General features: G+C 43.3%; 1 protein-coding gene across 3 annotated transcripts in view; it reads left to right on the top strand.

The window, feature by feature from the left end:
- ACSL1 (acyl-CoA synthetase long chain family member 1) overlaps window positions 1-13411 on the top strand; it is a 65364-nt gene that overhangs the window by 37877 nt on the left and 14076 nt on the right. For 2 of the 3 annotated variants that reach the window (XM_084626852.1, XM_084626854.1), the window contains exons 11-14: window positions 2857-2934; window positions 7005-7139; window positions 7904-8038; window positions 11098-11193. In XM_084626852.1, the coding sequence (XP_084482978.1) occupies window positions 2857-2934; window positions 7005-7139; window positions 7904-8038; window positions 11098-11193 (444 nt within the window). Of the gene's footprint in view, window positions 1-2718; window positions 2797-2856; window positions 2935-7004; window positions 7140-7903; window positions 8039-11097; window positions 11194-13411 lie in introns of all 3 variants that reach the window. The other variant, XM_084626853.1, reaches the window with a different exon arrangement.

Here is a 13411-nt window from a genome sequence, read left to right as displayed (position 1 = left end):
AACACATGCGAGCTAATTCCAGTTCAAACTCCCTCTTACCTAATGTAAAGGTGGGGGTAATGCTTTTTAGCTATTTGAGATCTAGCCTAGGCTCCTACCCTCTTTTCAATAAAGACAAATTCTGAAAAAGGGTCAGATGAGATGGTTTCCCATATTCCTTTTGTGTCTGCTGCTCTCTTGCAATACAACAGGGTGTAAAACTAATTCCATTAAATTATGTAGTATGTTTTTCCACTGGCTCTCTAGAGCAGATCATAAAATAGCTTTCTCTAATTTTCCAAGTCTAATTTGGAGACTACTGTGCCTCTGGCCCAATGAGTTAAAAACAGGATGGCTAAAGTTATTTTATGGTCCATACCTTTGGAGAAGCAAATGCATGAGCCTGCAAGAAGCATAATGGTTCATACTCGCTGTTGGGTGCAGACTGACTAAAACCTAAATTTGCTGACCAGAAAAGCAAGCAGTTTTAGGATCATGCAAATATAGATGTAATCCAACGAACACAATCTTGGAACTTAGAAATATTAACTTGGCAAAATAAAGAACCAGGATATAGGACTTTCGGGGGGAGGGAACTTGCCCTGAGACAGTTTAATTTCAGAAGTGCTCTTAATTCACTCTGATCCCATTGAAATCAGTGATTGATTTAGTTTCAACACTGAGCACTCATGGAAAAACCCATCTTGAGGTTTTGGAGATGTATAACTGTGTTGCATTTCACCTTGATGTGGATGATAACTCAGGTGTGTGGAAGCTGGCCTTCAAAGCTGTCCAGGAATGACTTTTTCCTCTGTTCTGCAGTCTGCCACTTGGAGACCAAGCCCTGGTGCAAACCTACTAAAGCTATTCATAATGCAGAAGAAAAGGGGGCTGGGGGGCTCTGAGAGGACTTGTAGAATTAGAGAAATGTAGACCTTGAGTGGTCATCTGGTCCCTCCTCCCCATGTTGAGTCAGTATACCTATATGAAACTGTTCTTAAACCACCAATGACAAGTATTCCACAACCACCCTTTGTAACTTATTCCAGTACTTTGCTATCCTTATAGCTAGGTTAGTTTTTTCCTAATGTCTAAGTCTCCCTTGTTGCAGATTAAACCTATTACTACTTGTCCTACCTTCTGTGGACATGGAGAACAATAGATGACAGTCCTCTTCATAACTTATTTGAAACTTGAGTTCCCCATTGGTGGTGGTTAAGACTAAATGTAATCCGTAACTCTACACTGAAACACCTACATTCATTAGATGAAAGTAACTAGTCAACCTGGAACAGTTACCTAGTTAATGAGGCTGCTTAAATTGCAGGTGGTTTTGTTTTGATTCTGAAATAGCAAAGTAGTGACTCTAATCAATAAGGTGGTGTTTGCCTTCGATCAAACATGCTAATGCTTTTTTAAAGTGAGAAAACATTTGGGGGATTTCTAGAAATTAACAGTCCGTTTATATATCATGGTAAATTTGTTCCATTAAGTATCCACCTCCAGGCTGCAAGTAGGAACCCTGTCTTGGGTTGACAAGAATGGACAAGTGTTATAGGCAATATTGCTGAACTGTGGTGGCTTGTGCACTACTTCTGTTTACTCAGTGGTTCTCAGCCAGGGTTAGGTGTACCCCAGGGGTATGCAATGGCCTACCGGGGGGGGAGTACTCAAATCATCTAGATCACTGTTTCTCAATCTGAGGATTGTGACCCTGGGAGGGGCAGGGTTGCAGGACAGGTTTCGGAGGCTACAAGTGCAGGGCTGGCATTAGGGGATGCAAGAATGGCAATTGCGTGGGGGGGCCCCCATGAAGCTAAAGTACATGCTTAAGCCTCTGGCTTCAGATGAGGCTTGCATGTGAAAAACAGGCTCAAGTATCACAGTAAAATTGAAATATATATTGTACTTTGATTTATTTTATAATTGTATGGTAAAAATGGGGGGGGGGGAATATTGTTACAGGACATTATCGAAACTTTTATGTATGATTTTTGTAAGCAAGTAGTTTGAGGTGAAACTTGGGTACAGTAGTCTGGAAAGTTTTGAGAACCACTATGCTTACTCAAAAAGAAAAGGAGTACTTGTGGCACCTTTAGAGACTAACCAATTTATTTGAGCATAAGCTTTTGTGAGCTACAGCTCACTTAAGCTTATGCTCAAATAAATTGGTTAGTCTCTAAGGTGCCACAAGTCCTCCTTTTCTTTTTGCGAATACAGACTAACACGGCTGCTACTCTGAAACTGTTTACTATGCTTTAGCTACCTATTAGTCTGTTAGTGTACTTACAGTAAGTTGGGCAAAAACTTCTGAGTGGGATAAACAATGTCTCTTCCTACCCAAGGCACACCGCTTCAATCTTGTTCTTTTCAACATGTACATCTTCTGAGCACTTGACTACCCTTAATTGTCCCAAAAGTGACTTCCTCTATCCTTGTAGGATAAGGAAAGGGACAATTCTGAATGGCTGCTGTACACATCCCAACACTAACATCCAAAAGACAGAACTCAAATCTAAAACTTAGGTCAAATGTCTCATCCCAAAGCTATTTGGAACTTTCTTTGGTCAAAGTATGTAAAAGCCAAGAATACCTTTTTACAAATACATTTGAAGTCTGGGGTGTGTCCTAGAGTTGAGAAGTGTTACAATAAGCCTCTGTGCTACAAATTGTCATTAATTACTGTGAAAATTTAAGTCTGTTTCTCTCTCTCTCTCCTGCTTGGCATTTCCCTCACAGAAAGCAATCATTCCTGCTACAGAAGATGTTCTGATCTCATTCTTGCCCCTGGCCCATATGTTTGAAAGAATTGTGGAGGTAGGAATCTGCATGTACTATATTACTATTCAGAAATCTCACTTTTTTTTTTTTTTACAGAGTGCATGTGTCTTGAACCCCAGTGACACACACATTTCCTTTTTGCCTCTTGCACACATGTTTGAAAGACTTGTCCAGGTAAGTGTCTGAAGGAAACAAATTGTTGTCCGGATGACGTGAGTATTGGGCATTTCACTTCCTGTTAACTACGAGCTTTAGCTTTACTGAAAAGTAGATATTTTCAGGAATAAGCTTATTAAGAACTATATAATGAAGCACTAGATCTTCTTTCAAAATACTTATACTGGCCACGATTCTTTCTCTAATGCAACTGGTACTGCATTGAAATGCCATGCTCTTCATTGGTAATTACCCTTAGCTAGCCATAATAGTCTATGAATAGCTATGTTCTCAGATCATGCAAATTTAGGTTAAATTCAATGGAAAAACATCACCAGTTCCAAGAATCCCATTTCCAAGAAGTGATGGTGGGATTTTCACTTTTGACCTCATAATGGACAAGTGCCTCCATTCTTCCAGAAAGTGAGATTTTTGGAGTTGGTGGTTTTTCATTGGATTTTTAAAATGCTAATGAAACTTGGAGCTGCTAGGCCATGCTGTCTGATAATTTGGCAAAGTCCTAGGACCCCTAATTTGGGGGATAAGGGATTTGACAGAACTCTATTTATAAAAATAGTCTGGACTGTGTAATCAAGAACTCGGTGAAGGCCATAAACACTAACATTGGGGTGCTGGAGCAATTTATATAGTGGGGGTGCTGGAGCAATTTATATAGTGGGGGTGCTGAGAACCATTGAACCAAACTGTAAACCCTGCATGGGTAACTCTTGACCCTATTTCATGAAGGGAGGCTGAAGTGGAGACTAGTCAGACCAAATAAATGATGGCCTATATCATCAGTAGGTAATGCATGCAATACAGAAGTATGGCGTTATAGTAGAGTGTGTCAGTAGTCTGCATAACAGTGACTTGGGGTACCAAGCTGCTTAAGATGGGGGTGGGCAGGTGTTATGAAGGCAGATAGCAATTTGGAATATCCAGGTCTTATTTAAGACTTCAGAGTTGGGTTACATTTGAGTCTGAATTTTTCCAGCTTTCAGGTGTCTGTTGCAGTTTAAAAACCATTAAGGCCTTTCCCTTGGTTTAGTTGCAATATTAACTCTGAAGGTCTTAATATTTAGAGTGCAAGAGGCTGGGAGTGCTGCTGGTGTGACATGAGTGCAGGTAGGGGGAAGAGTTCTCAAGGGTGGAATTGCGGGGTGGGGGCGACTGATTCAGTATGAAGAGGCTATTGCCACTGTAAAATTGAGTAGTGGTTATTGAAACTCAGTTCTACCAACACTTATTCTCATTGCTTAAAGTGTAGCAGCCAGCTTGCTAGAGCAAACTATCTGAACTGGTTGTCCCTGTAGTACACCGGCTTTTTCCTAGTTCAGCAATCTGTATTGGCTTGCAAAATCACAAGTAGTCTGAAGACTTAAGCAGCTAACCAGACAGATGGGAAGTTGTGATGTAAACAGATCTTTCACAGGATAAAAACCTGTACTTGAGTGCTATGTAGTCCAGGTATTCATAAGAAACCCAGAGTACTCTGCTTTAAAGTTATCTTGACAGACACATTGCTCATTTAAGTTCCTTCTAAATACATTCAAAGTAATGGTTTTGAGTTTCTAGCTCTTCCTTTTGTCTAAGGAAACACAATTTGGAGCCCAGAAATTTTGTAATTCAGATCTGTCCCCCAAATTTCATGGTGGTGGGAGGTAATTGGGCTTCCACTTGGACCATGCATCCAACGTTTCTAGGCTGAAATCTAGTCTACCTCCTAATTTCAGATCTAGAAAAGGTTTAACTGTGTGGAGCTGTTGGTGTACTTCAATAGTTGGAAAGCTTTTCCAGAATGAGGTCACTGTTACCACCTCCAGTTATAAAAACTACATAAACTGCCTATACAGCCATTCATCTCAACTGAATCTTGTGCTGGGGGAATGCAGACTTTCATTTGTTCCTATCAGCGTTGGAGTCAAATGTTGATTACACACGTGGCAACTCCTTGGGCTACCACTTAACTAATAGTAACCCTATTCTAGCACACCACTATGAATGATTAACGAGAACACCTTGGCCCATTCAGGCATGGGAAACCATAAGGCTTATTCTAGGCAAAACCGCTTCTCTTGGCCCAACAGTCTTCAAAATCCTTTGCTGACTTGGCTGGGGGCAGCAAGTAGGAAAAGCTATGGGGGAAAAATGGCACCTTGCCATCCATTGTAGGTATATCACCTGAAATAAGTTGAATAGTAAACAAATGACAAGACAAGTTAGCCATGCTAATTTATTCATCGTGGTATGCAGTCGTTGCAACATTTTCTTGCTTAAGGGTGGTGTAGGGAATGAGTGAAAGAATGGGTGGCCTCAAAAAGAAACCACTGTGAAGTAAGAAACATATTAGCCAGTTTATTCTAAGACTTAAGCTGGGTAAAATGTGCAGCAGCCATCACTAGAGCTACAGTCTGAATCTCAAGAGTTTCCTTCTTCCCCTGGCAGCCTGGACATTAGGTCTCTATTCCTGCTTCTCTGTCCTCTTCTTCCTTAAATCACAGGGTACCACTCTGGCTGGAAAGACCCTGACAGCCAGCTGCTGAGTATGCAGCAACTTGACTGTTAGCTATCCAGTAGGAACAACAGGTCCAGTGTGGGAAGGATTTAGTGGCAGTGGGACTCTGCATTTGGGTAGGGTACAGAGGACTTAATGAGGGAAAACAAGAGGGCTTTCAGTTGCTGGTAAGGAGAGAAGCCTTCCCTCCCCACCGTAGAGAGGAGAACTGATATTTCTGAAAAACAGGAATGCCCTGTTCTCGGCAGTGCTCAGTCTCTATTGAAAAGCTGGTCCTGAGTCTTGTAAACCCCAGCAGACTCTACCTACTGCAGACTCTGGTCACCTGAAAAAACTGTAGACCAATGAACTTGGCAGACTGAGTACACTGACACCTTATGCAGGTGGTTGGTGACTCTGCCTGAACTGATGTGCAGGGGAAGAATGCACTATATAGTAGCAGAACATGGGTGTGGGGTGCGGGATGTTGAGCCTATATTGCAGGGCTGGGGGTAGGGGGAGAGGAAAAAGACAAATCTGAGGGCAAGGAAAGAAAAGCATAGAAAACCACCCAAGAGAAGGTACAGCCAACAGCAAGAATCAGTAGGGAGACCATTTGGGGGGGGGGGAAGGGACATACAGGATAAACTATAACAAGGGGGTGGGATTAGAGAGGGAAAACAGGGGTTCATTGTAGTCCTATTTCCTTCCCTGTTTTTAGCCCAAAGGGGGGAGTGAGCTTGCTTTCCTCAAGGAGGGGGAAGGGGAAGAGTAGGCATTTCTCCTGTTGCCAGAATTGACCCAGGCCCATCTCTACCATCCACCCCCTTCAATCCATCCTCCTGCGTTTCGGTTTACCTGCCCCCGTTCCACAGAAGTATAAAACAAGTGGTGAAGACAAGCATCCATATTGTCAGTCAGACAATGTGCTACCTTAAGTGCAGACGTGGGAATTTCTTGACCTACAGTAGGGAAGCCAAGCAAATGGGAACAGACATTCTGCTTCATAGTTGGTTTCAGTATTTTAATAGGTGGGTCTAGAGTTCCTGTAGTCACAAGTATATCTTTGCCACTGCCTGCTTTTCAATCCCTGCCACTGCTTGCCTACCTGGCCAGTGCTCTCCAGCCACTGTGGTTTACTTCTGCTGTTAGGCTCCTCACATGCCTTATCCCACTGACTTAAGGTCCCTGGCCTGCCTCTGCAGCTTAGAATCCTAGGACTGGAAGGGACCTCAAGAGTTCGTCTAGTCCAGTCCCCTGCACTCATGGCAGGACTAAGTATTATCATTCTAAATCATTCCTGACAGGTGTTCGTCTAACCTGCTCTTAAAAATCTCCAGTGATGGAGATGCCTTGTCTCCCTTGGTGCTTCATCTTTCCTGTCCTACCCTGAAATGAAACACTTCTCCAGAGGCTCCCTCCCACCACCACTTCCCAATTGTTATAGTGGAGCTGAAGACTTAAGAGGACTTGGCATGGGTGGGGTGGCAGCTGCCAAGACTAGAGAAGATACTGGATCATCAGTTTAGCCTGCTCTAAATGTATCTCTTTAACTATAGCTCATGTACTAAAAGCAGTTTTACTGTCTTAACAGTGTGTGATTCTCTGCCATGGAGCTCGGATAGGATTCTTCCAGGGGGACATCAGACTACTTATGGATGACTTAAAAACACTGCAGCCAACTATATTTCCTGTAGTACCAAGATTGCTGAACAGGATGTTTGACAAAGTAAGTCCAGTAGCATTAATCTAAAACTTGACAAATTAAACTGAAAACCACTTTCCGAAAGCTGTGCCAATAGTGGGGTAGGACTTGCTAGCCATCAAAACCTGGGATGGGTCATTAATTTCTAAAACATATGCCTGCATATACAGTACTGTTTAAATCCCTAGAGAGTTAGGTTAACTGTAGTTAATGGTTGGCTGTTAGATATCCCTAGAAAGGCAGCATGTTCTGGTGGAGACCAGACTGAATCAGACCTGGGTTCTAGTCACTAGCAGAGTTGTACCTCCTGTGTGGCCTTGAGCAGATCACTTAGGGCTTCGCTTCATAAACACTTAGGTCATGGCAAGATGAGGTGTAAATCTATTCCATGCTAGCCTGATGTGTACTAAGTATTTATGTGCATGCTGCTGACATGCACTAGAAGTTCCTCAGTGTACTCTGATCTACCCTGGTTTCAAAGCAGGGTAGGTCAACGCTAATGAACTGTTGGTGCATGTCAGCAGAGTCCATGTGAATAATTAGCACAAATCAGGCTAGTGCATGATAGATTTACACCTGATCTTACTATGAATTAGTCATGTAGACAAGCATTTTGCCTCTCTGTATCTTAAGTCTCCCATCTGGGATAAAATACTTCTCAGTAAAGGCTTCTGAGAAAAATTTCTTTTTTTTTTTTTTTTTTAAAAAGACTTTGTGCTTTCCCATAAGGATAAAGGAACACTGTCTTACGAACTTTCTAATACAAGATTTAACTTCTTTCATATTAGATCTTTGGACAAGCCAATACTTCACTGAAAAGGTGGATCCTGGACTTTGCTTCCAAGAGGAAAGAAGCAGAACTTAGAAGTGGCATAATTAGAAAGAACAGCCTGTGGGATAAACTGATCTTCCGCAAAATACAGGTATGCTTGAAACTGTCTCTGCTCACACATAAAAATTCTCATGTTATAAATCTTTGGAGGATTACTCCTTATTAGTTCTAGTGCAAAGAAACATTATGAAATAGATTCTCCTGAAACAAATCTGTCTTGCTTCAGACAGGCAAACAAATAGCATAGAATATCTGAGTAATCTCTTTTCTCTACAATACATGTTGATAACTGTGTGCTGTACAAAGGTCTCAAATCTTCAGTAATCTCACTTGACTATCCTTTCTCTATTAGACTCTTTAGGCTCTCTGAAGTGCATTAAACTGTGAGACTTCCTACCAGTGTCCTAGCTGAGTGGTTAACATCTAAGATATTTGCATCTAGTGACCTTGAAATCACTGTATCCAAAGCACTTTCTAATAACTGAACTGTAGGCATCAGACTATAATCACTCAATGTGAATGAGGGAGTGATTAGCTGGGACTCCCTTCAGCCTGGGTAAAGGATGTCTTAGCCATTCAAGAACCTATGGCTATATATGAAACTCAAAGTAAGCGGTTTGTACTTTTGGTAGTGACTCGTCATTTTAATCCTAGATGACCTGCGTCACTGACTGCCCCTCCATACTGTAACACTGATGTCTAGCATGGTTAATCAGAGCAGTTTCACTCCCTCCCATCCTCCCTACAGTAGGACTGCTGCAAAGCCAAATCCCACAGAGGGGGCCATGGCTTTGGGCTCTGCAGACTCAGTTGTCTGTGTGTGCCAGAGATGCAGTAACAGCACAGTGTGGTCTTTGTGGACAGTGATTGTAGAAAATGGCTGCAAATAACTGAGTTTAGTGCATGAGCATAAAGCATGTCAAGAAAAAGGTAGTTCCTCCTTCTAGAACAGGATACCTTTCAAAACTAGACGTGAGTGCCCAGCACTCCTGTGACTCGTATTGGGCGGGGAGGAAGACTTAGAATCATAGAATATCAGGGTTGGAAGGGACCCCAGAAGGTCATCTAGTCCAACCCCCTGCTCAAAGCAGGACCAATTCCCAGTTAAATCATCCCAGCCAGGGCTTTGTCAAGCCTGACCTTAAAAACCTCTAAGGAAGGAGATTCTACCACCTCCCTAGGTAACGCATTCCAGTGTTTCACCACCCTCTTAGTGAAAAAGTTTTTCCTAATATCCAATCTAAACCTCCCCCACTGCAACTTGAGACCATTACTCCTCGTTCTGTCATCTGCTACCATTGAGAACAGTCTAGAGCCATCCTCTTTGGAACCCCCTTTCAGGTAGTTGAAAGCAGCTATCAAATCCCCCCTCATTCTTCTCTTCTGCAGGCTAAACAATCCCAGCTCCCTCAGCCTCTCCTCATAAGTCATGTGTTCCAGTCCCCTAATCATTTTTGTTGCCCTTCGCTGGACTCTCTCCAATTTATCCACATCCTTCTTGAAGTGTGGGGCCCAAAACTGGACACAGTACTCCAGATGAGGCCTCACCAATGTTGAATAGAGGGGAACGATCACGTCCCTCGATCTGCTCGCTATGCCCCTACTTATACATCCCAAAATGCCATTGGCCTCCTTGGCAACAAGGGCACACTGCTGACTCATATCCAGCTTCTCGTCCACTGTCACCCCTAGGTCCTTTTCCGCAGAACTGCTGCCTAGCCATTCGGTCCCTAGTCTGTAGCTGTGCATTGGATTCTTCCATCCTAAGTGCAGGACCCTGCACTTATCCTTATTGAACCTCATCAGATTTCTTTTGGCCCAATCCTCCAATTTGTCTAGGTCCTTCTGTATCCTATCCCTCCCCTCCAGCGTATCTACCACTCCTCCCAGTTTAGTATCATCCGCAAATTTGCTGAGAGTGCAATCCACACCATCCTCCAGATCATTTATGAAGATATTGAACAAAACCGGCCCCAGGACCGACCCTTGGGGCACTCCACTTGATACCGGCTGCCAACTAGATATGGAGCCATTGATCACTACCCGTTGAGCCCGACAATCTAGCCAGCTTTCTACCCACCTTGTAGTGCATTCATCCAGCCCATACTTCCTTAACTTGCTGACAAGAATACTGTGGGAGACCGTGTCAAAAGCTTTGCTAAAGTCAAACAATACATCCACTGCTTTCCCTTCATCCACAGAACCAGTAATCTCATCATAAAAGGCGATTAGATTAGTCAGGCATGACCTTCCCTTGGTGAATCCATGCTGGCTGTTCCTGATCACTTTCCTCTCATGCAAGTGCTTCAGGATTGATTCTTTGAGGACCTGCTCCATGATTTTTCCAGGGACTGAAGTGAGGCTGACTGGCCTGTAGTTCCCAGGATCCTCCTTCTTCCCTTTTTAAAGATTGGCACTATATTAGCCTTTTTCCAGTCATCCGGGACTTCCCCGGTTCGCCACGAGTTTTCAAAGATAATGGCCAATGGCTCTGCAATCACAGCCACCAATTCCTTCAGCACTCTCGGATGCAACTCGTCCGGCCCCATGGACTTGTGCACGTCCAGCTTTTCTAAATAGTCCCTAACCACCTCGATCTCCACAGAGGGCTGGGCATCTCTTCCCCATTTTGTGATGCCCAGCGCAGCAGTCTGGGAGCTGACCTTGTTAGTGAAAACAGAGGCAAAAAAAGCATTGAGTACATTAGCTTTTTCCACATCCTCTGTCACTAGGTTGCCTCCCTCATTCAGTAAGGGGCCCACACATTCCTTGGCTTTCTTCTTGTTGCCAACATACCTGAAGAAACCCTTCTTGTTACTCTTGACATCTCTGGCTAGCTGCAGCTCCAGGTGCGATTTGGCCCTCCTGATAACATTCCTACATGCCCGAGCAATATTTTTATACTCTTCCCTGGTCATATGTCCAACCTTCCACTTCTTGTAAGCTTCTTTTTTATGTTTAAGATCCGCTAGGATTTCACCATTAAGCCAAGCTGGTCGCCTGCCATATTTACTATTCTTTCGACTCATTGGGGTGGTTTGTCCCTGTAACCTCAACAGGGATTCCTTGACTTCTGACAATCTCTCATTAAAATGCTGTTAGTGTCCGGAATACCTTGTCTGTCTGTATGTGTGTGGTTTGTTTTTTTAGGCAAGTCTGGGAGGAAAAGTAAGGCTAATGATCACCGGAGCAGCTCCTGTGTCTGCAAGTGTACTGACCTTCCTAAGAGCAGCTCTTGGTTGTCAGGTGAGTTCAGGTTTCAGAGACCAGATTGCATGCATTCATGTCTGAGCACTGTATACAGTACTAAACGCTGGCTGGAAATATACTATTAGGAGCTTGCAACAAGAGCTTTATTAAGGCTTTTGCTGTTTTGGTCAATTTGCTCTAATGCAATACATTCTAGCAATGGTGCACTCCAGGTAGAGTGACTACATTGACTAATGACTATTGTTAGAACTGTACATGAAAGCTGAGGCAGAGACACATTTATAAACTACACATCTCCGAATTCACAGCTCACGTTTATCACTAGAGCTCTCTGATAATCCAGCTGCTTTCTCTGGTGTCTTAATATCCTTAGCAGCACCCTTAAAGTGTCTTTGTACTATGAAAAGACATGCCAATGGTGGCATGAGATTCCATGGGTTTTTTCTTTCCTTTCCCACTCCATATCAAATGTGACCTGTTTCCAAGTCACTCTTCTAAATGACAGTCTTTGGATCTAAAATTCTGGCTGGGTTTCCTTCTAACTGGTGTATACTCCAACTAAACCTCAAACACTTGAGTTGGATCTGGGTAACTAGTGTCAATGTGAGGCTGAAATATCCCCATTTAACTCTGGGAGCATTTAAAAGGCTGGCAGTTTAAAACACACAAACACCACGAAGAATCATGAGTAGGAATAGAGGTGTTTTTTACCTCTATATTTGGCACTGGAAATTAATAATAGGCTCTTCAGCCTAGCAGAAAAAGGTATAACACAATCCAGTGGCTAGAAGTTGAAGTTAAACCAATTTCAGGCTGGAAATAAGACTTATTTTTTTAAGTGAGGAATTAACAATTGGAACAGTTTACCAAGGGTTGTGGAGGATTCTCACTGACAACTTTTTAAATCAAGACTGGATATTTTTCTAGAAGGTATGCTCTAGGAGAGTTGTGGAAGTTCTTTGGTCTGTGCTATACAAGAGGTCAGACTAGATAACCACAATGATCCCTTCTGGCCTTTGAATCTATGAAGGGAATTGGCTGTCGGCAAAAATGTTCTTAACCAGGCCACGTTAACAGTTGGGCTCAGTGTTTTGCCGTTCTGCTACAGAACTGTAGCTCGTCTGCAGCAGGCAGATGTGGGGGCAGGACATGCAAGGGAGGATGCAGAATTCCTGTGGCTCTGACTTGATGGGATCCTGACTTCTCTTCTAAGAATGAAGATTTAATGCACAAAAAATAGAGGTGGTCATGACAGCACCCTCCAGGGCCTCTTAAATTAGTAAAGCTGTAGCACTAGTACTCTGTGCCATCTAGAAATTTTACTAGCTGGGGGAAATCAAACACCTATTTTACTCCTACGAAATAGGTTCTGTTGGAGTAAGCGCTTTTCAGGGAAAAACTCCCTCTGAATCCAAACTTTGCCAAATCCAGTTTGTTCAAGTGGTAGTCCTTATGCTTATTTCACACCTGGTACACATTGAGCCCCATTGCACCTCAGACCAGAGATTTGAGGCAAGTAGTGGCCATTGGTCCAGGAAGGACTGAAAACTTTGAAAATATCTTCTGAGGTAATCTGTCCTATCCTCAATCCCCCTCTTTATCAGGCATGGTCCTCCTTAGACACGTCAACACCAGAACACCAGAAATCACTTTGAGGAGAAGAGGATCCTACCCTTCTGTCTGCAAATCAGAGCATGTTTCCAATTGTGGAACAAGACCAATCCAATTTTCTAGCCAAGCCTTCCCCTAGAGGGAATCAAGCCCAGACAGAACCCATAGGAGGTCTTGGAGCATCCTCCTTCTCGTTATGACTACCCAGGGGACCATAGGTACCCTATGGCTTGGGGGTGGAGGTGGCTGGTTGAGCCTTCATTTTAGCCTTACTGGGCTCCTTGGGATTCATGTAAAAGATGACCTGGATCTGTGCAAGAATCTCACTGATCCTTCTCTCCCAGCCAATATCAATCTGCTCTGTCAGTTTCCAGAGGAAGAAGTCAAACTGGATCCACCAGTCCTGATGGATGTCATCCTCCTCACCTGATGAGGCAGTTGCTCAATCATTCCCACCCCTGCCTGATGACCACACCCAGTATCAAGAACTGTTAAAGGGTGGTAGTCAAACTCCAGATACCACTTGAGGAGGTCTAGGACACACAACATGGTCTACTGGACATTCTACAACACTCTGGCCCCAGTAGAATCTCCCAGTCAGAGGCCATTTTGGAATCCATGGGTCTCTGCCATATCCCTGCCT

The sequence above is a fragment of the Lepidochelys olivacea genome (genome assembly GCF_965140295.1).
Source record: "Lepidochelys olivacea isolate rLepOli2 genome assembly, chromosome: 4".
Lineage (NCBI taxonomy): Eukaryota > Metazoa > Chordata > Testudines > Cheloniidae > Lepidochelys > Lepidochelys olivacea.
Note: the sequence above shows the minus strand (reverse complement) of the source record. Positions and strands in the feature narration are given on the sequence as shown.